Consider the following 24,200-nt stretch of genomic DNA (forward strand, 5'->3'; position numbering starts at 1 on the left):
GCCCGGGAGGAGTGGGAATCGAACCGGGAGCCTTCCAACCACCAGACGACCGCTCTACCTCCACTGTCGCCCCCACAAAAACACGTGGGAACAACTTTTTTTTTCCCTCAAGTTTCTACCATAGTACTACACCCACCATAATAGTTTTTAATGAAACCGTTCACAACAAGGTCTGTGGATTATCTTAACTGTGTTGGAATTTCTGCTAAGAGATATATATAATATATATATATATATATATTTTTTTTTAAATGTAATATTTTGGAGCTTCGAGCATTACAAAAGAAGGCCCATCGAGGTCCATTGTATTGGACTGGCGGCAGACATCTCTACGGCCAGCATCAACCTTTAGTTTAGACCTCAGGTCGCCTGTGCATCAGCTAATGGGAGGGGGGATCCACAATAAACCGTAAAGCCACAGCAAATCGCACACGAAATCTATCTGGATGGATGGATCTCTTTTTTTTTTTGGAATTGCCTCTTTAACGCTTCACATCTATGACACCATGCTTCTTTGTTCCCATCTGATACAGTGGTGTTTGTATTATTCGGTCAATGTCCAGAACAAGTCGCCATGACCTCATCTGGTTTTTAATCTGTTTTGCAGCTCATTCTAGACTTGGAACCCATCAGTCCTAAGAGGAACTCTTAGTCATCAGTTCCCAGAAATATTATTACTACAGTGTTTCCCTATAGAAATGTTCTTTAGAAATTGTGAGTGCTAAGGTTGGGTTGGGGTCTGCACGCAGCTATTATTGTGGTGGTGCGACCACATCAAAAACTGGAAGGATATTTTTGCGGAGCTGGTGCGCACTAATGGTAGGAGAAACCAGAGTTGGTGTGGTGGTTAGGAACCCCTCCTCTGGAACAACAAGTACCCCTGTTGGCTAAAGGTTTGAATCCTGCCGGGACCTTGTCTCCTGTGTTTCCACCTCTCCGCTTTCCAACTGCCTCGGTGAAAAGGACTGACCACTCTCTTTTAAAAACAAACAAACACAGGAAAATAGCATCACGATTTCTTTCTTTCTCCTACAAGGAATATGCAGGACTGGGCAATATCCCAAAATCGTCATCTGATTCAGGGGAGCTCAGAGTTGGATGGTTGTGCAGTGGCATGTTTTATCCACTTAGTGTGAGAAAATATTAAGCAGATAATTATACGTGCTGTACCTCCCGCATTATCTCTCCATGATGTCACTGTCCCCTCCGGGCTTCCTCCTGGACATGGTCCTGTGTATTATCTCTCCATGATGTCATTGTCCCCTCCGGGCTTCCTCCTGGACTTGGTCCTGTGTATTATCTCTCCATGATGTCACTGTCCCCTCCGGGCTTCCTCCTGGACTCGGTCCTGTGTATTATCTCTCCATGATGTCACTGTCCCCTCCGGGCTTCCTCCTGGACTTGGTCCTGTGCAGAGTACAAACATACACTCATTCATTTTTTTTAAGGAGTGGCGTGGGTCCAATGTCTTGCCCAGTCACTGTTCTCATTTTAGACGGGGACAGAGTGAGAGAGAGAGAGAGAGAGAGAGAGAGAGAGAGAGAGAGAGGGAGAGAGAGAGAGAGAGGGCACAAGGTCAGCAATGCACCGTTTAGTTGACCACCGTTACTGGATCAGAAGCTCCCCCTGTAGCCTGCCTGTCCTACTGCTCCTACTGGGAACTGTGTCATCTGTCAAAGACAATTTCCCTAATGAATTCTATCTGACCCATCTCCATAATATCGCTTACCCCCCCCCCCCCCCCCCCCCCTTCACTCCACAACAGATATGAAGGTATACCACTACTGATTATGAAATGACCGTTCCCTACAGGGGATTCACACACACCCACAAGAGTGACAGATGTGTCATTTCGACTTGATGAGTGCGCTGCTCTCAATTCCCGTCCTTGCGCGGATTGATATTATTATTCTCCTGAGGTGTGGAGAGGGAGGCCTGAATTGAACATGCCAACAACTTGTCCCCCACATCAGTCATCTACGTCGTACACTATTCATTTCACAGCTGCCCTCTTGCTCTCTTGTCCGTGTAATTGGCTTGTAACATTGCTATTTAGTAACTTAGTGACCTCTCTATAATGTAACTTTGTTATATAATTTACCAAGGGATTAAGCTACATCATGGGAGCACGCTACCCGACACTTGGCAATTGTGTTTATTATTGCGTTAGGCCTGTGTGTGTATTATTATGCATTAGCAAATCATGAATAAGTAATGTTTGTGAGCAACACTAAGGAGGGTTTAACCCTACGGTGGGACTCGGAGGCTGTTTAGCAGGGCTCAGTTGTAAAGCTAGAGTGAAGCTACTGGTATCATATGAAAAAACGACCTAAGGTATATATTGGTACCATGTCGTGCTAGCTTGTCAGGAAGTGGGCTAAATAATGCATCAAAGCTCAGGCAAAATTGTGCAGAGAAAAACTGCTACGGCCATTTTCCCTTGACCTCTCTGTTCAGGATGTGTGAATGACAATGGGTAGCCAGCCACGAGTCTCCTTTTTACATACATGCCAATTGTATGCTAATCCCATGCCGTTTCAGGTAAGAAACATGCAGTTATTTGCATCATGCATTACTAATGCGTTTTCCCCTATTCCAAAAAATGGTGTATTTGACCATTTCTGCATACTGGGGTCCCTAAACAGTAAACACAGTCTATGGAATTGCATAAATAGGGTATGACTGTAAATCTGAGACTATAGTAGTGATGTTGGGCGCCGTAGTAGCCATCTCATTGTAGCCATTCCATTTTAGAATGACCTCACTGTATAAAAATGACCTATTGTGACCTCTAGGATAATCACAGCCTTGTGAAACTTTACAACCACAAACTAGAGACCTATAGGGCACTCGGAGAAAGTATGGCTTTCCTAGGTTTAGTAACCATAAGGGGACGCTTCTGAGCAATTTCCAGGAAAGAAGTGCTCGCCATCCTATCCCCTACTTCAGCCTGGTCAGACGTTCCAACAAGCACAATATTGGCAGTGGTCGTGGGTGGGAAGCTGGTGGGGTGTTATTCCTGGTCGTTGCTTTAGTGACCCCTACAGGTCGGCCTGTTCAGTGGGGAGGGGATCTGGGGCTGATGGCGTGACCACGCGTTACGCTCTCCCAGTGAAACTCTGTCGGGTGAAAAGAAGCGTCTGGGCGTATCGGAGGAGACATGTGGTAGTCTACACATACACACCCTCCCCAGACCGACAGAAGGGTAGCACAAACAACTAGGACCGTAACACACAGGGAATTGGCACAACGACTAAATTGGGGAGAAAATGGGAGAAAAAAATCTATCTCCAAATATACAACGTTTTTGATCACTGTTGGATGGTGTTCTTCAAGGTCTTGTTGTCTTAATGTGGTATTTTGGAGGGATTCTGACCATGTTTATCAATTATCAGGTGGCCAGAAATGGTTAAATGTTGCATAAAATCTGTGTTATCAACCTAAATATTGCTTATGAGACATAAATGAGCATGGGAATGGCAATTATACACGTTGATCACATAATGTACTTAGCCTCTATACACTCAACTTAATTTTGAAGGGGTGCCTGCCTACTGCCTTAACACAATGTTTATTACAGATGAATACAAATTAATCTTCAGGTTCCCAGCTCTCAGATGATGTAGCTTTACCACTTCTATGTGACATCTACTGTTGACCTGCTATCTCCTAAAAGATGCCCCCCCCCCCTTAAACGGACAAAAATTTCGGTCTCAGAGGGTTAATTAGAAGGTATCTCTTGTGGGGAATGCGACCAGCTTGCGACCTCTATTGCTATTTGCTATAAGGTAAGAGGCATGGTTTGCCCCTTAACTGCAGGTCATGCAGAAATGGTCAATTGTAATGGGTGGACTTAAGTTGTTTATTGTTGAAATGCGCATGCGTGAGTCTCTCACTGGAATGTGTCCGGGTCCAGCTTAACTAGACTTGTCTAGTCATGTTTATTTTGGAGTGGAAGCACAATTAATTGAGCCGAACCTAACCGGCTTTGCTTTATTGGTGACGTGTTGTGTATTGAAATTGTGCCAGCATGGTATTGATAAAGGCCTAACATTTGACAAATATATTTTATACTATAAAATATGTATTTCATTTCACAAAACCTCTGTTTGACTGGGTAACCTGAGCGTGTAATTGTAGGCCTAAGCTAACTTGAGCATGAAGAATGTTATAAGTTCCTATTAATCACATTATTAGAAAATGGAAGAATCAATGAAAGGCTCCCGTCCAGCCGCTGGAAGATGTATATCAGATGTCACATTTCCTAGCAACAGCCTCGCTTATCTTGTGTTAGACGGAACATTTTCAATCCCATCAGGAGACAAAAGACCAAACGTCACCCACTCTCAAGAGCGGATATGTCACTCTGACTCACCACAAGCCGAGCTCCTTCTCCAGGCCTTCGTGAGCCAGTCGCCATGAGGCATAGTTCTAATGTTGACGGGCATCTTGAAAACGAAACTCTTACCCTAGCGGTCTCCACCTGGACTCCCAGTGGACAGGAAGTGCTTGCTCATTCTGATCTGCATCCGACCTAGGTGCCTGCCTGTTACAAGTATTTGCATGATGACACAGCAGGAGTTTAGTCAGCCAGACCCTCCCAGAGCTAAGGGGAATCCCAGCCAGGATAGACTGCATACGAGTAGAGTCTTTAAACCCTGTGGCGTTGGCCAGTTTACATCCTCACAAACCCTCACTGTTTTTTCTGTTAATATGCAGATTTGTTGAAGTGCGTTGAATTGCAAAGGAGGCGCAGCACACCTTTTGTTTCTGTGGGAGGGCTGGCTATTGTAGTCACCGCTCATGGAGCACTGCCTCATCTCTTCCTTTATAGTTGCAGCTCTTGTGTTTCCCGTCAACAGTCGGATACCGGCGGAATGGTTAATGAAGTGTTCTGTAAGCACTCTGAATAGCGGTCTGCTGATGTAAATCAGGGGCGGGGGGGGGGGGGGGTCGCTAACCAGAGATCTGCTAAGGAGCTGTTTTTGAATCTAGAGCCCTTGCCAGTCACTCAAATGCATCTTTTAGTGGTTGTATGCTTTCTATTGCTTTCCATAGAGAGACATATTGTGGTTACTTCAACTTCCAGCGAGATGCTGTGCTTAACGAGGAAGAGGTCAGGCTATTTATGGATCATGTAAACGCAGCTACTAGTCTTTGATTTTTTTTTTCTCCCTGAAAGATGATGGAGCCTACTGCTTTTCCACCAGCGTCACTAGACTTAATGTTATTTCAGTTTCAAGTAAACCCCATACTACCAGTGAGCTTACCTGTGAAACGATAGTAATCCCTTCAGTTTGTGTTGACCCATTGTATGCTAGTCTGATAATGATTATAATCTTGGTGGTTGTTGGTGTCACAGGAATGTCAAGAATCCCTTTTTGTATGTGTTCCCCGTAGCCAGGGTTAGGGCTGGAAGGTATACCATCATGGATCCATGCAACGGTATGGATTTTTACTATACAGTTGTCCACAGTATACATATTTTAAAAACAATATACAGATACTGTATATTCTTAAGATAATCAAAAAAAGATTAAAGTAGTATTAAAAAGTAATGTAAAATATTTGTTTTATGAAATAGGACCATGGCAATTGACCTATCTCAAACAGTTTGTCCGAGGAAGCAACAGGTGTTATTGGAGAATCAAGAAAGGAGGGCGGGGTTTGAGATAAATTATATTGCAAGATAAAAAACATTAAAAAAAGATGTCACTCCTATAAGATTGAACAAAATGGGTCTTAAACAAGACTCCAAATGCTCCTTATGTACAAATGGGGACGAAGGGACATTTATGCACATGTACTGGGACTGCCCACCAGTTAAGATATTTTGGAAAGAAGTGACCCAGCAATTGTCAAATCTCTTAACTCTGGATATACCTGTACACCCCTCTGTATTACTGCTGAATGATGTCTTTGAGCATGCAGTACCTCCACAGCTAAAGAGATTGGTTTTATCCGGTATCACAGTGGCTAAAAAGCTGATAGCATCACGGTTTCAACCGGAAAAAATGTGCCGGAAGGTCTGGATTCTTACATATCTCGAAGTGATTTATCAAGAAATATCTACAGCTAGAATTTTGGGTCTCAATGAATCCAAAATGGCAATGTGGTTAGAAGTGGTGGAGAGAATAAAAGCTAGCATATAATGGTAGTGTCTGGTTAGGAACAAATTATAATGGTTGGATTATCCAATGGGGGGTCCGGGAGAAGGGGGTACGAGCTGGAGCATATGTGTATTTGTATATCCTATTGTGTGTTGTCATGTTTGTTTATGTGTTTGTTTAAAAAATAATAAAAAAATAAAATACAAAAAAATAAAAAAAAGATGTCACATCACATTGTAAAATGTACTGGAAAACTATACCGCCAAAACTCGAACATGATTTTTAGGGATATTTTATGAATTACAAGGGCAGTTGGCTTATATCATAACATAGTAATTGTCTGCCATTCATGCTTTAAATCCAAATAAATACTTTCCAATATATTTGTTCAATAATTAGGTTTGGTACCCCTGAATTTCTTTTCTGCTATATTGTTATTGTTGGTATGTTCATTGCTGGAGGGCTTGTTTGTTTTGTCGGATAGAAGTACTGGACTCGTGAAAGTATCCCATGGAAGCCTTCGGGGGCAATTTTATATATTGATTTGCCCTCTGTCCGTATACATTTGGAGACCACATTTGATTAAATGTTTTGCCTGTGGCTGTGCCCCTGTACATTTGGAACACAGACGGGTCGCTAACCCCTCTTTTCTTCTCTCTGCACAGTAATGGAGTGGGGGGACGACGTGATGCCCCTCTCAGAAGAAGAAGCCATGGTCATAGTCAACCATCAATCCACGGGAGACGTGTGCACGCTCATGATGTGCCTACAGGACAAGGGCACGGTAAGAAGATGCAGTCCAGAGCACCTTTTAAAACAGCTGGAGTTGGTACAGAGTGCTGCACAAAGCCCACGTCTAGATAATTAAATCATAACAAATGGCGTAAAAAGCCTGTCCATTCAGTGAATAAAAGTATGTTTTGAGCCAACAGTTGAAGGAGTCGGCAGTGGGGGCATCATCAATATGACCGACCTCGACGATCTAGGGGAGGAGGGATAGAAACGGATGTGAACGCCTGGGTCGTCCCTGGCACACTGTGGGTTTGACGCCACAGTTGCAAATTCAGCTCACTTACTTAACTCACTCCTGGATGGTATGTTGACGGCAGGCTCTTTGCTGCATTCTTAATGCATCTGTGCCCGCCAGCAACAACGGCAGTGCCTTATGCACCATGGCTGCATGGCACCGAGCGGTTTCTTGCTTGCTTGTGGAATAGTTGACAAAAGAAGGAGTTTAGTTTGGACATACCCGAATGACTTGCAGTTGAGGGTAGTATTTTGAGTTTGACACCAATAATACATCTTTATTTTGGAAACGAGGTTTAGGCCCTGTAATATTCATGCAGTGATTTGTTTATTTATTTAATAATAAAAAAAAACGTTCTTGTGCACCTGTGCACACACACACCACCCAGAGGCGTGGAATGCAATGCATTGATTGTAACGTTGCCTCCTGAGCCTTGATATTATGGCTGCCAGGTGTCTGGTTTTCTGCCTCCCTCTTTTGATACCGAAATGATTGCCTCCCCTTTGTTGATTCGGTAAGGATTGCCTGCCTCCTTCGGTTGATACTGAAATGACTGGTCTGTGATGTAAGACGCCCCTCCTCCTCCAGACAGTGGCTTCACCCTGACGCCCCTCCTCCTCCAGATAGTGGCTTCACCCTGGCCGGGGAGCATCGGCGCACGGCATCCTGGCTCTGTCTCAAGGCCAATCAATATCCTGCTTAATACAATTACTATCTGCTCTCTCCCTCCCTCTCGGTAGAGGCACCGCTGCTTTCCAAAGAATGCCAAGCCCATTTGTGGTATAAATTATGATGACAATTTTTTTATCCATGTCAAAGAAGCACTTCTAAAAGATTTCCAATTGGTCCTAATATGCCTGTAATTTGATGGGAGTTGTCTGCTGCCGTCTGGTTTAGAGCTGCTGTGGGACGCGGTTCCGATCTGCTTCCTGGTCTTTTCCCCTAGATCAGTGGTTCAAAAGTGGGGTCCGGGACAGGGTTCCAAGGGGTCCCCAGAAAAACTGAGAATAACTAAACTTCACTGAAAATTGTATTCATTAGAAAATGTGGCCAATGAGAGAATACATAAGAATGACTGTTCTGATCATAGGTCTCACTCACTATCTCACCACCTACAGACAGTTATTCTGGAATAATTCACATCTAACAACTATCTTCTTAGATCGGCGTTCCTGAGACAAGATATTCTTCAAACGGGGGTCCCTGATCTATTACATGTCAATCTCGGGGTCCCTGACCTATTATGCCTCAATCTGTGGGTCCATTGATAATAATGTGTCAATCAGGGGGTCCATGACGTATTATGTGTCAATATGTGGGTCCATGACATATTATGTGTCAATCTGTGGGTCCATGACGTATTATGTGTCAATCTGTGGGTCCATGACATATTATGTGTCAATCTGTGGGTCCATGACGTATTATGTGTCAATCTGTGGGTCCATGACATATTATGTGTCAATCTGTGGGTCCATGACATATCATGTGTCAATCTGTGGGTCCATGACATATTATGTGTCAATCTGTGGGTCCATGACATATCATGTGTCAATCTGTGGGTCCATGACATATTATGTGTCAATCTGGGAGGCCATGACATATTATGTGTCAATCAGGGGGTCCTCCACACAAAATAGCTTGAGAACCTCTGCTCTAGAAGCGCTATTGAAATGAGATGTCAAGTGGAGGAAGCTTAACATTCACACGCCAATGTAAACAAATCAATGGGACCAGTATGTGATCAGTTGCTTTGCGAGATGAACATTGGTTCAAGCTGTGCTAGCAGGTGTGTGTTGCAAACTTAGTTTCATTAGTCATCCCAGCTGTGGTGCCCCATGTAGAGGAATACATCCTCATAAATGCAAAGGACTGTGGGATACATAGCAGCCATCGCCATCTCCTTTTAATACTGCTTCTAGCCTGTCCTCTGGCCAGGATGATCCTCGTTGGGGAGGACCGCCAATAACGCCACCAATGTGCACAACTCCTTTCAGTTGCTGCAACCGAATGATCAGTCCTTCTATTTCTGGACATTTGGCAGCCTGCTATGTATTGCAGACATTTAGGAATTGGCCTCGATGGCTTTTATCCTGGCTTAGATTGAATTATGTAAACTGAGTTTTTATTTGCAAGCTAATCTGTTTGCATTAACGCGCCCGAAAGAGGGTGAACAACGGCAGTCAGTGCAGCCAAGACTTTAAAAAGAGAAACACCAGAGAAAGGACAAATCAATCCTTTCAAATTTCAGTTACAAAGTGCTTGGTCATGTAATTTATTAATTACTTGGGCACAGCCCAAGCCTGCCATCATTCCATTTATCCCATAGATCACTTGTGCAGGGCGTCTGGGTAGCATAGAGGTAAAAGCACTCGCCTACCACCACAGAGACCCGGGTCAAATTCCCGGTAGCGGTGCTTCGGACTCGGTCAGAACACAAACACAATTGGCGGTGTTCATGGTGTAGACTCCTGCATGTCACCTGAAATATATATATATTATATATATATATATATCTAACCATAACTAACCTTACTGTCATGCACTTGTCCTAATATACTAACCTACACTGTAGCACTCAACACTTTGATGAACATTGTTACTCAGCTGATAGAGTTGTACCCTTCCCTGCTGACTTGTCGTACAAAACTTGTAAGTCGCTTTGGATAAAAGCGTCAGCTAAATGACAAAATGTAAATGTGGTGACATGGTCGTTGCAATAGCGACTCCTACTGGTCGGTCGGGGCACCTATTCAGCAGGGGAGGGAGGGGATCTTGAAGAGATGGTGTGTGAACTCCCCCGCACGCGTTACACTCTCCCAGTGAAACTTCTAGCTGGCGACTCCACATGTATATCGGAGGTGACGTGCAGGAGTCTACAGCCTCCCCAGACCCACAGAGGGTAGCACAACGACCGGGACCGCCGCGCTACACACAGGGAATTGGCCTAACGACTACATTGGGGAGAAAAAGGAGAGGAGGGGGTGGGGAGAGATGAGTTGTGGGTTTTTGGTGTCTCTCTCTGGGGCTGGCAGGGGAAACAGGAGCTGCTGCACTGAACAAACATGGCGACATGATGAGCCGCCTCAACAACTGCATCCCTGGCCTCGTTTATCCTCTCAGTGTGGAAACGAGATGTGCCAGAAAGGCCAGGAAGCCAAAGAGCTTGACGGCAGAGAAGGAGAGTGTAGTCGAGAAAGTGAGCAAAAGGTGGTGTCATTTTTTTGTTATGGGTGTCGTCGGCACGGAAAGCACTTTCACACAGTTTATTTAGAATTTGAAATGGTCCGAATCAGAAGTGAAATTGTTACTTTTGTTTCAGTTTTTTTTTTTATTTCATTGTTTCAGTTGTGTTTCATATTTGCCACACAAGCTATGTGACCATGCCAGGCCAACTGTATATAGGACAGAATATTGAATTCTAACAAATCCTAAAATATAATTTTGGTTATCCATCACTGTTGATGTGAAGTCTAATGACGGCCTTTGATTAATTATGCGCTAGTGTGCATGCTGTCATCTCAGTTAAGCTTGCAATATGGTATTTGTTTGGTGTGATGACGTTATCCCGATTTCAGTTGGGGAGGGGGGGGGGGGGGGTTACTACATGTGTCTTACTACACCAGCATAAGAAATATTCTGTATATAAATTATAATCTTAACAAATTAATTTAGAAAATCTGATATTTTCAGACGAGGACATCATAGAAAGAAACCTAAACCTCCAAGAAACCTAAATCTACCTGTAGCTCTCATTTACCACCCGACCGCATTGAAACGTTCACATGGGAAGAATAAAGCTTTGATTATACGCTTTAAGGAGGGTGGTTTGTCTCTGTGAAATGCCTTAAAATCATTTAGCGCACACCTACAATTTGAATATTCCGCTTATACCATGGCCATTTGTCAACAATATACAATGAAAGCATTCGCAAAGCTTTGGTGAAAGTTTTGCACTTTGCCACTGGTGTGTTTTGTTTTCCTTCCCTGTCGTTAGTTTATCAAGTTGATAAGTCAAGTTGATAACGATTAAAGCTTTGACAGCTGTGCTCTTTAATGTTTCTATGGTTACAGGTTGGGTAGCGGGTACATTTAGAACCGTGATTCAACTCGAGCCAAGCTACGTGTGCACTAAACGGTTTTAACGCACACCTGCCGGCCAATCGGAAAAGAGTATTCACCCAGGCCATGGTATAATCGATGCTAATTACTACTGAAGCTTCGAAGGGACGGCCTCCTCAAATGAACCAAACCAACAACCGGATTAAAACGAAGCACCCCTAGGAGAACTAACCTGTGGCTTGAGCGCTCGAGAACTAACCTAGTGTAATGTCTGCCATCTTTTCTGCTGTAGGTGGTACGGAAGATGATGTGGTTGATGGACCACGTGTTCAAGTACACCAATTTTGGCGTGGTGTCTATTCTCCACGGGGATTTCTTTATCAGACAGGTAAGAGAGCCACGAACACCAGACCGTTTAAATGATTCCTATGCATTATTCTTGTGATCTAGGACGGTACAATAAATATTTATACGAACACAAGCATCCGTCTCCCAAAGCCAGACACCAAAGAGCTAAGACTCCAACTTGTGATGTCGGCAGGTTAAGTCTACAGCTGCTCCACAGAGGATGAATTGAGCGGGGGGGATTTTCTGGGGATAAAGGGTATAATTTGTAGTCCGGACCTGATAACACTACAATATAGAATAGAATAATGGATTTCAACTGCATTATCCTAACGCAGAGAGTTGGGACTGTCAAACACCTCAGCCCAAAGAGGACGTAAACTAACCGGAGCTACCTTTACTATTTGAGTATTACGAGTAAAGGTATTTACGTGTTGAATACATAATATTATATTCTTGTCTCTTTTATAAATTAAAACAGAAAATGTGTTCATTCACGGCGTCCGTGCAGCCTTGTTTATTTCACTGTGTCCATGGAAACGACGATGAACACGGAAAAGACATAACACTAGAGACCCGAGGAGTCACCTGATCATTTTAAGACCCAATTGGTTCCAGACGTTCACTTTGATATGGTCTTTTACCATAGAAAATAGTTTTTCAAGGTAGCAGGTTTATATGGTTCCAATTATTCAATTGGTCTGACATTTGACGGGAGCAGAGTTTAGCATAATTAAATGAGATCTGTGATTTTACATTTGACAAAAACAAGAGTCACGGGTACGAGACTGTACCTAATGCAATTGAATACTCGTTTCCATGGTAACTACTACAGTACCCATATTATATGCCTCTGCATTTGAAGTCACGAGCGAACACCGCAGAGCTGAGAGGATGACATTACGAAACCAAAATAGTAAAAACAACAGACGGAATACACTATTGGAAACAAGTAAAGATTACAATATTAAACACATTCTCTTAAAGATTAAGTTAAAACATTTACCTTTTATTTATAACGGTATAAGAATTAAATAATATATGCCTCCCTCAAAGATTATGAACCTACATCACTGCAGTCCTCATAAATGTTGAGACATGCTTAATCTTTGATATACTGTATACACCCAATTCAATGTTATAGCAGCATTTTCTTTCAAACTAATTTGGTCACGGATGTCCGGATTTAGTATAAAGTTTAGTTCTCTTTTTTTTTATTTTTTTTTATCATTTTTTTTTTATTATTATTTACATGTAAACAAGACAACACAATAACCACAATAACAATACACAGAACTTCACAGGGAAATAACAGAAACAATAATAATACAGAAATAACAAATTATAAAGACAAAAAAGAAACAGAGTACAACCTTTTAAAATTTAAAGGGGTACTATCTAATAAATGGCCTTTCCCAGTATTCAGCACCCTTTCCCGGCCGTGTGGCCCTATATTAATAAAACTTATATCTCTAATTCTCAAAAAGGCCCATTCTTCCAATTCACCTCACAACATTCACCCTCACGAGCTGAGTCATCACAAAATGTGCATATCAGTGATGTCAGAGATTTCCCAGCTGCATAACAATGTAGTAGATGCCACCGGGTCACACAGTGGTTGGAGCCCAGCCTCAAAACGGCCTACGGTCCTGAGGTAGAAAAACGCCGCTTTTGAGTACACGACTAGAAAAACAAAACAATGAACCTTCTTGAAAAACAAAAACCTACAGAGGTGTTCCATAGACTCACAGGAACCGTGTAAAAGTGTCCAAATAGTGAAGAAATAGCTAAATAGCCCCCCCCCAATAAAATCCCCAGTTAAAGTCAAGAGGACAACACAAAAGACAAGACAGACAAGACATTTCCTCCTCCCCCTCCCACGAGACCGCCGGACTCCCCCGAACAAGCACCCCAACCCCGCTCAGCCGCACACGGCGGTCCTGACCTTCTCAGCTGCTGCGAACCACAGGTCAATCCCAGCCTGCCCCACCCCAATCACCCGCGCCGTGGATATCTCAAGATAAATCACATCCAACAGTGTTAGGGACCAGTTAATCAAAGTTTAGTTCTCTTAAGCCAGCTGTGACGTACAGGTGTAGAGACGGCTCTGTGCAGGAGTGGGTCTCTACTGACCTCTCCCAAGCTCTGCCCTCTATTCTTGACCCTCCAATCAAAGCAAAGAGCTTAAGAGATAAGTCAATTGTATATAAAAACCCAAACATTCTATGAATCCACAAAATCACTCTCCCATTCATAGACTATGGAGCAGCTCCAGACTTTATACCCAATGACATCACAAGTCTGAGTCTTAGTTCCCTGGGGAAAGAGATTTTTTTTTTTTTTTTATAAACATAACAACAAATTAGACTCACAAGCATTAACAGTAAACATCCAATGAAATCACCATTTTAATCATTATAAATATAGTTTACGAGATATATACCTAATACTTGCTATCTAATACCCTACATACATATGCTCTTGCTTGCTCACCCCCCCCTGGACCCCCACTTGGATAATCCATCCATTTTCTTTCGTTTCTAACCAGGCACTACACTTCATATGCTAGCTTTTATTCTCTCCACCACTTCTAACCAGATTGCAATGTTGGTTTCACTGACACCTAAAATTCTTGCTGTAGATATTTCTAGATAAATCACATCGAGATAGGTAAGAACCCATACCTTCCGGCACATTTTTTCCGGTTGAATCCATCGTGATGCTATCAGCTTTTTAGCAGCTGTGAGACCGGATAAAACTAGTCTCTTTAGCTGTATAGGGGCTGCAAACTGAAATACATCATTCAACAGCAATACAGAGGGATGTACAGGTATGTTCAGAGATAAGAATACTGATAATTGCTGGGACACTTCTTTCCAAAATATCTTAACCGGTGGGCAATCCCAATACATGTGCATGAATGTACCCTCATCCCCATTTGTACATAAGGATGTTCATGTTCATATTGATTAAGCTGTCGCTAGAGTATATCCTCTTATCATTTCTTAAATTTAGTGGGCTTTTTTATTTTTTTTTATTTTTTAGGGGAACACCACCCAAATTAAGAATCCCAATATGTTGTTTCCGTGGCCTAGGGAAAGCTCAATCAATATTTGTGAATATGATCTAGTCTCTCCCAAAGCCAGAAACCAGAGAAGTAAGAATCAAACTTGTGATGTCAACAAGTATAAAGTCTGGTGCTGCTCCATTGGCAATGAATGGGAGACTGATCTGGTCCTATAATTATAGTATATAGTGTAAAAGAAATTCTATGGAGAGGCTTCAGAATATCTACCTGATGACATCATACATTTTGAGTTTTAGCACTCTAGGTTTTGGATTCTGGAGAGGGTTAATGTTTTTTAAACCATCTTGGCCCATAGGATTCCGAAAGATGCCGTGTGGTTCCCCTTCTTAAAACCGGCCTCGTACGAGACAATGGCCTGATCTAGTCGAAACTCAGTGATATACTGTTTTGCCTGTGAAACGGCAGAGTCGGTCTCCCCACACAGGACTGTAACAATAGCAACAAGGAAAGCACTTGTTACCACGTTCTACATAGAGCGAGTCATTTCCCATGCGCCGGCTCCTCTGCGGTGACTCCAGGAGTCAGCTGCCCCCGCTTCCTGCTTAGCTAGCGGCTCTCTGCGGTGGACACTCGAGCGGTGTATGGGTCGGATCTCTCCCTGGCCGCCGTGGCCGGGGCTGACCCCTTCTTTGTGTGTGTGTGTGTGGGGGGGGGGGGGGGGGGGGGCGTTTGAAACGGTCATCTGCTGTGCAGCAGACAGGGCAGATGTTGCCCGCTAATGGTCCGTTCTCGCCCCAAAGCGGCCAAGTCTAGCAGCACCGCCGCTGCATTCAATTAACCCTTTCACTACCACACTACAGAAGGTTAACCTTTCACTACCACACTGTGGTGGTGGTGAAAGGGTTAACCTTCTGCAATGTGGTTGTGAAAGGGTTAACCATTTGTTGTGTGGCGGTGAATGGGTTAACCTTCCGTATTATTGCTGTGAAAGGGTTAACCCTTTGGTAGTGTGGCAGTGAAAGGGTTAATTTCCCATATAGAGGCGAGCAATTAAATGAATGCAGTCGCGCTGCTAGACTTGGCTGTTTTGGGCCGAGAATGGACAATAACAGCCAGGCGGAGAAGTGTGCTGGAGAGAGCCAGTCGAGAGTAGATTCATTCGGTTTCACCCCCCCCCCCCCCCAGTCCAGATCTCTCCTCTCTCCAGTGTCCCTAATCCTGTGTGCGTTCCTGACATCCTCCCCCGGAATACCTCACACTCCCTTGCGCACAACAAACATCAGCCTGGCTGCTCGACAGAGCAATGAATCAAAAGGAGAGAAAGAAGTACGATGCTTACAGCATCAACCCTATTTCCTTTTTTCATATGGATGGGGCCTATATTCACATACAGTACACGCTGAGAGGAGTTTGACTTGTAGATGGAACACATGGTTTTTACTACTTTCTTAACTCATTGTGAATCAGAAAATACAGATGGGTTAAACATAACCGCAAATAAAAAATTAAAAAAACCTGTTCTAAACCTTATTTTTATTTTTCCAGGGTAGGTTCTCTGAGCACTCTTTTTCAGCAACACCCTGCTTCACACTCGCACAGTTCCATTCACACCAAGCATTTGGGAGAATTAAGTGCCTTGCTCATAGTCCTCTATTGGGCAGCATGCATATCAAGAGCTCGTATTAGTCCTCATGCATATCAAGAGCTCGTATTAGTCCTCATGCATATCAAGAGCTTGTATTAGTCCTCATAAATATCAAGAGCTCGTATTAGTCCTCATGCATATCAATAGCTCGTATTAGTCCTCATGCATATCAAGAGCTCGTATTAGTCCTCATAAATATCAAGAGCTCGTATTAGTCCTCATAAATATCAAGAGCTCATATTAGTCTTCATGCATATCAAGAGCTCACTTGTTATTTTTCATGGTGTTTGGATGTTTCATTATGTTTGGATTACGGATTGGGCCGTTAAAGCTACACTATGTAACTTTTGTATCAAACAAGGAGGATAAGAGAAAACAAATAAAAAACATCTTCAAGCAAGATAACTTTATGGACTGTTTTTCATTTGTCATTCACCCCACAATGGTGGAATGAACTACCGACCCCAGTTAGGACAGCCGAAACCCGTCCAATATTTCGCTGCTGACTAAAGACGCACTTCTTCAACCATCTGAAATAAAAAATGAATAAATAAAAAAAATCTAACCCTAACTAACCTTACTGTCATGCACATGTCCTAATAAACTAACCTACACTGTAGCACTCAAATCAACACTTTGATGAACATTGTTACTCAGCTGATAGAGTTGTGCCCTTCCTGATGACTTGTCGTACAGAACTTGTAAGTCGCTTTGGATAAAAGCTTCAGCTAAATGACTACCGTAAATGTAAATTTAAAATTTTGAAATGAGACTGTACTGTAGCCTTAGTTCTAACATGTAAAACGCATATTTCTTGTTAGCAGAGAAGATTTTGCTGAGATTTAAACTACTTACTTTGCAAAAGAGCGTGTTCAAGGCAGTATATATAATGCACAGTCTCCCATGCATTTGCTGCTCTCACTGGCCGACATGTTTCTCCCACGTCCATCAAGATACACAAGCTGGTGTTTGACACCCCACCAAAGACAGGAAGTGTTGATGTATAGTATGTTTTTATATAGAATCACATCGCGTGCCGTGCACAGTCGTCAGTCACACACACATGCCGTTCAGCCTTTCTGTGCCGATGTGTTTTCAAGTGGCTTTTTGACCTGATCTAACAAAAAATCAATCTTAACTCATTCCAGTCCTCTCTGTGCTTTCCCTGCTAATGCTCTTAATGTTAACCATCGCCATCATGATCCTGCAGTAGGGTTGGGTACTGTTCACATTTGAACCAATACCGCCTGTGAATCGATACCGGTACCCAACGGTACCTTTTTTCAGTACTTTAGTCTGAAAAAAATGTATCTGCCTACCTCAGTTATAAAAAATTTGTCCAAACATAAAATTATTTATTATCCTTATTATTTATTTTGAACAATTTGTTAATATATACACATATATATATTATATACACACACACATATCTTTAAATAATTTTCTTTTTACAAAATAAGTATAAAATGATTAAACAAACCCTAACTATTAAACACACTCCATAGGTATAGTTTCACGATAAACTAAACGTTGATGTCATCAAACTATAAAGTTTATTTTTATTAAAAAAAAATGTATTGCCGAAATGTGGCACCGGTGGATCTCACGTGAATCGGTACTCGGTAGTACTGACGTGATTCGGTCGATACCCTTAAAAGTACCGGATTCGGTACCCATCCCTATCCTGCAGTGTCCATTTATTTCATTTCATAGTTTTAGTGCCCCACACAGTTGCAGCATCGAGCCCCAGATTGGTTGGTTGGTCTGTTTGTTTGTTTGTTTGTTTGTTTACATATGTTGCTTTCTTTTCTAAATGATTCCTTACTTATTTACTTGTTTACTCATCTATTTCTCTGTTCCCCTCAGGGTAAAGCTTACCGGGACAAGCAGCTGATCTACCTGAGGGACCACCTGGACCGGTTCTACCACAGCCGCGACAGGAAGTGGATAGTGTTGTTCCCGGAAGGCGGCTTCCTGCGGAAGCGGCGGGAAACCAGCCAATCGTTCGCCAGGAAGAATTCCCTCCCCCATCTCAACCACGTGACGCTGCCGCGTCTCGGGGCCACTCAGGTCATCCTGAGGACCCTGGGCCCCCAACAGGAGAACGGGAGCCTGGGCAGCGAAACGGGGACCCCCAGCCAGTCAGGTATTTCAACATGCCTCTAATACCGTCGAGTCAAAAGTCTTTATTTATTTAATTTTTTTTTATTTATTTATTTGTCTCACACACATCATTCAAGTACAATGGCAGTGATATGTTTGTTCTGCTAGTATAATAATAATGCAGGACTTTGGAGAAGTCTTTATTCGGCATGCAGTGACACACATGCGATGGGCGGCACACACAGGAACACACGCATGCAATTGCTGGGTCGCCGATGCGATTGAGTCTCTGCACTTGACCCATCCCGTCGTCCTTCCCCCCCAAGGGCAGCCGGGAGCAGATAGGGGCGTCTGCGAGGGACCGCGCCCCCGGGGACCAATCCAAGTGCTCCTGCCCGTCTTCGTCAGGGACGCGACAGCGTTAGCGATCTGTTGTGCATGTTTTTCCACCTGGCAACACCTGGTCCCCAAGCGTGAATCAAACCCTGGACCTTCTTGCTGTGAGGCGACAGTGTTAACCCCATACACCACTGTGCAGTAGCCCCCCTGCTTTATAAAGCTTAAAGGAAGGCTCAACTATTGACAATCCTTAGGATGTACAATGTATAATATTAAAGTGATTGTGCAACGGAACGTCTGGATAAGTGAATGGCATATGATGTAGTCAGTGAGTATTGTACAGTTACTAGGCAGAGATTTAATTTTTGTTATTTAGGATCCAGGCAGTTTGTGGGTAGTAGCTTCTCTTGGGCCTCTCTGTGTTGGCCTTCAGGCTGCGGTAGCATTTGCCTGACCTCCGTAGAGAGAAGGGTCCATTGTTTGGACGACTGGTGTCTTTTATGAGTCTCTTGGCCTTATAGTCGTGCACCACTGTAGAAGCCAGGTGGGTAGTTCTGTGTTCCTGACGGGATGCTCTCTATGGTGTATGTGTAAAAGTACTGTAGTGCCTTAGGGGCCATTTTGAACTTCCCCAGACAGTAATAGTGGAGTATGTACCGAATTAGATCATCAGGACTTTCACTGAATGCGTGCACCACTGCCTACAACTCAGGGTTTGAAAAACATGGATGAGTATAAAAAGTCATGCTATGACCTACGGAGAGCAGTGAAGGAGGCTAAGAAGCGGAACACGGCCAACGTAGAATTTCATTCCAAACAGTCTCGACAGTTGACACCAGACGCATGTGGCAAGGACGGAGGATTATTATCCCCCACCACCATCACCACCACAGTGAATTCTGACGGCTGTCTGGCGGTACAAGCTGAACTCATTCTTTGCATGCTTCAAGGCTAACGGTGCTAGCATTTGTCTGCAGGATCATTCATCTGAAGCGAGGGCCCCTGGCGGAGACTCTGGACTATAGAACGTGACGTGACGAGGTCCTTAAAGAGGGTGAACACTGGGAACGCAGCTGGGCAGGACGGCGTCCTTAACGCCTGCACTGATCAATCGCACCGGTGTCCATCTATCTGGCCCAGTCTGTCACACCCACATGTTTTAAGAGCTCCACTATTGTCCCTGTGCCGAAGGAAATCAAACCAGCCTGCCTGAATGACTCCCACCTCTACAGCTCAGATGTGTTTCGAGAGGCTAGTGAAGGACCTTATTTGCTCCTCACTTCCCAGCACCCTAGACCCTACCGCTCCCAACAGATCAACGGACGAGGCCGGAGCTTATGTTTTGCACACCACCCTATCCCATCTGGACAACAGGCAGGGGAATTATGTGAGAATGCTGTTCATTGACTACAGCTCAGCATTCAATACCATAAACCCCCCCTCCCAGTAGCTTGTCGCCAAGCTCGACGACCTGCGACTGAACTCTCTGTGTCAATCTTGACTACCTGACAGGCAGACCACAGGTGGTGAGGGCGGGCAACTCACACCTCTTCAACCGTCACTCTCAACACAGGTGCCCCCCAAGGTTGCGGTCTACGGGGGGGGGGGGGGGGGGGTATATTTTAAACATTGGTATCTAATCTTTTCATTTGAATTGAGACTATTCTTAAAATCCCAAGATTAATCTTCTAATCACTGCCTTTTTCAGTGGATGTGTCAAGATCACTAAATGCTATTTCTAGCGCGCCTCTCATCCTGCAAATGTCTAGTTTGCCATGTGCTGAGTGTCTGCTGAAGTTGAACTACTACAGAAACTCACTTGACCAAACTATATCGTTTTACAGCAATGGCATGTGCTGCCCCCCTTGAAACCAGTGCCATCAAGCCTAAATTAATCGATATTAAATTTGTATTCAATCAAAATCAGATGAAATTCGGACCTTGCCAATAGAAATGGATTTGAGTTCCACTGTTCTCATTCCCTCTGTGGTTCCAGAATAATTTTCTCTCTGGCTGTAACCTGTGGTGAACATTTTAAAGATGCGTGAAAAGATTACACACAATTATTTGACTATGCAACATAGAACCCCCCCCCCCCCCCCCCCTGAAATACAATAATAATAATTCAGCAGCCGTGGTCCTATTTCAGCAGCAGCATACCTCCACTGCGAGGTGAATACAAGGTAAACACTGGGATGACACAGAGATGGCACGTTTCCTGTAAAACGTCTGTGTGAATCAGAGCGTCATGTAGCGTTACGGGGCACATCACCCCGGTCCAGTACCAGCACAAGAACTGAACTGAACTTTGTGTTGCACTGTATCCATGTCCCCAACCACTGCACTTTCACAGTCTTATTGTTGTCTCACTGTTCTGTCCTGTCTTGCACGTTACTTAAAATGATTTATTTACTGTTGTATTGTTCTTAATTGTGAAAAAAGTATGCACTGTAATGTCAAATCACGTTCCATTTTGTACCTGTATAAAATGGCGAATAAAGTAATCTGAATCTGAAGAAGAGATCCAACGTATTTATTTACACAAAACAACCTCTGCATTTAGATTCTGTCAGGGCAAAATCCATAATCAAATCCTTCAAGTTGTTATTTATATGGAGCTGCGGGTAGTTTGTTATTCCAGTGCATAACGTCGAACCACAACGTTAATATTTCCTCTCATAGTCACTTCAGCAGCAGGTCATTTCCAAACGGACACGAGGCAGACTTGTCCACAATAGACTCCAGAGCAAAATGACCAGCTTGCCCACAACTCTTTGATTACATGATATAAGAGCCACCTATAATGAACAAATAATTGATGATAGACAAGTATGTGTTCCTTATGTTTTCAGCCAATGCATTGAGGCAAAACCTTTTTTCCATCAAATACTATTTCAATGAACAATGATTTATATTCTTCCCACTGAACCGTAACCAAACCCAAAACCGTGACTTGAACCGAACCGTGATTCTTGTGACCCGTTCCACCCCTAGTAAACACTGCTGAGGACCTGTGGGTTGCCATGTCTACATCCTCATTCTGTTCATAGTCTTCACTCCCCATACAAACTCTCAAGCTGCTTAGGTAGTTGTCACAATATGACAATATTTTTTGTTTATTTTATTTTATAGGGACAGCACATGTTTATGAACATCAAGCACAAAAAATACAAAATGTAAACATGCCGGATTGTAGCAGAAATGCTCATTTACACCCATAGCAGGAGACGGGAAAAAACGTTCAAATAATTAGCCTGCTTAAGGTAAAAGCATTGTGACAATCAATAATAAAAGCAAGAAACAAGTTACATAAACTAAATCAGATACAAATTATCACAGTTCTGGTTTGCAGTTTAAGATGGGTCTTGAACATGGGGTATGTAGGGCACTCTCTAATCACAACTGGTAGGCTATTCCAGTAGTTACCACCTTTTACAGAGAACAGTTCTTGCAAAGGTAGTATACCGAAAAGGCACCTCACAGTCCCCTCTACTGATGGCCCTGGTGGTAAAATGCCAGTGTCTGCTTTCTGTTGGATGAACTCATTCAATTAGGGAGGGGCAAGTCCATGCATAACCTTATACACGAAACAAGTATATTTGAAAACTTGGAAATTCTCTAAATTTAGCATGTTATATTTTTCCAAAACATTACAGTGATGAAATGAAATTGGTTTCCTATCAAATACCTTTATGGCTTTTTTTTGTAGAGTAATTCTATTGGTGTAAGAGTAGTGAGAGACCAGTTGATAAAACAGTACTCGATATGTGAGAAAATCATTGAATGCAGAAACATCCGTGACTCCAATTGACCTGGCGTGCAGGCCCTCGCCAACACCCCCCGTCTTCACATCCTTTAGTCTCCTCCAGGGCCAGTCAGGTCCAGCGGCCCATCTGCTCTATTACTCTCCCCTCCGGCTTCACAGCCTCCAAACCTCAAAAGATGGAATGTTGTGATCCGGAGGAGTCTGGTACAGAACTTGGCAGTTTTTGTTTTTTTCTTAACGCTTCGCTTCACTGGGAACACATTTCCTGCGCTGGTTCTAATAATAGAATCTGAGTTCTCATTTGTGCTGGCCAGCAGACCAGGGATGCTTCAGACCTGGGTTATTATATCATCTCGTCTTTGGGGGCAGCGGCAGCCTAAAGAAATGTGAGCTTAACATCCTCATCCATGTGAAAGGCTATTAATGAACACCATACACTGTACATGTAATGCTATATATATTGTAATATATAACATCTATATAAACCTTTTTGAATAATTTGCCCTTATCTCACCTGGCCCCTCCCTCCCCCACAGTGGCTCAGGAGGTAGAGTGGTCGTCTGGTAATAATCGGAAGGTTCCCGTTCGATTCTGGCTCCTCTCTGCAGCGTGTCGAAGTGTCCTTGAGCAAAGACACTTAACCCCTAACGGCACCTTGCATAAAGGTTAAGAGAGGGATGGATCTTTGCAACCTGAAGCGTTAAATCATCACATCTTTGTCACGGTGTCCTCTGAGAGTCCTGTCGTTAAAATCACAGGCACGTGTTCGGTGGGGGGGGGGGGGGGGGGGGGGGGGGCAGGGTGCAAGGATGGAGAGGCGAGGGGCACGGAAATTGCATTGAGGTCTCTGAAACCCCAGCGGCGATCCGCTGTAGAGTAAGTCTTTCTGTCTGGAGACCAGCCCTAAAAACAGCCAACGAGTAGGCGGATGGCTCTGCAATTAAAACGCTCTGAGAGCGAGTTTTCACCCGTTTCTCCCTTCAGTTGAGACAAATCTCCACAGCGGTTTGGCCGCGGTCGACACAGTCGGGGGAGAAATCCACAGCCTGGACAGGAAATGGCAACACTTTGCCCGAGTGAAGAAGCACTGTCACTCCTTCTGGTGCTGAAGTACAGGATAATCACCGTGAGAGAGTCAAATTACAGCTCAGGCCAGCTGAGTCAGAGGAGATGAGAGGCAACAAGTTGGAACTGGACCCACAAATTACTCTAAGCAATTATTAAAGGGGACATATTTTTGTCCTTTTCAACAAGTTAATCTACTGGAGGTCCCCTGAACATGTCTTTGAAGTTCTTTGCTGAAAATAAATAATGAAAAAAAGGATTCTATGTAGCAGCCTCTATACCCCTCCGTTTTTAGTCCTGTTCTCATTCTAGCAGCCTCTATACCCCTCCGTTTTTAGTCCTGTTCTCATTCTAGCAGCCTCTATACCCCTCTGTTTCAGTCCGGTTCTCATTCTAGCAGCCTCTATACCCCTCTGTTTCAGTCCGGTTCTCATTCTAGCAGCCTCTATACCCCTCTGTTTCAGTCCGGTTCTCATTCTAGCAGCCTCTATACCCCTCTGTTTCAGTCCTGTTCACATTCTAGCAGCCTCTCTACCCCTCTGTTTCAGTCCTGTTATCATTCTAGCAGCCTCTATACCCCTCTGTTTCAGTCCTGTTCACATTCTAGCAGCCTCTATACCCCTCTGTTTCAGTCCTGTTCTCATTCTAGCAGCCTCTACCCCTCTGTTTCAGTCCTGTTCTCATTCTAGCAGCCTCTACCACTCTGTTTCAGT

The 24,200-nt window shown here is 43.6% G+C and overlaps 1 protein-coding gene across 1 annotated transcript in view; it reads left to right on the forward strand.

Moving 5' to 3' along the window:
- The window catches only part of lpgat1 (lysophosphatidylglycerol acyltransferase 1), a 95,674-nt gene that overhangs the window by 17,636 nt on the left and 53,838 nt on the right, over window positions 1-24,200 (forward strand). Inside the window, exons 3-5 of the mRNA XM_084313892.1 lie at window positions 6,776-6,894; window positions 11,489-11,584; window positions 18,081-18,360. Of these exons, the coding sequence (XP_084170018.1) occupies window positions 6,776-6,894; window positions 11,489-11,584; window positions 18,081-18,360 (495 nt within the window). The remainder of the gene's footprint in view (window positions 1-6,775; window positions 6,895-11,488; window positions 11,585-18,080; window positions 18,361-24,200) is intronic.

This window comes from Notolepis coatsorum (assembly GCF_963971535.1).
Source record: "Notolepis coatsorum genome assembly, chromosome: 5".
Classification (NCBI taxonomy): domain Eukaryota; kingdom Metazoa; phylum Chordata; class Actinopteri; order Aulopiformes; family Paralepididae; genus Notolepis; species Notolepis coatsorum.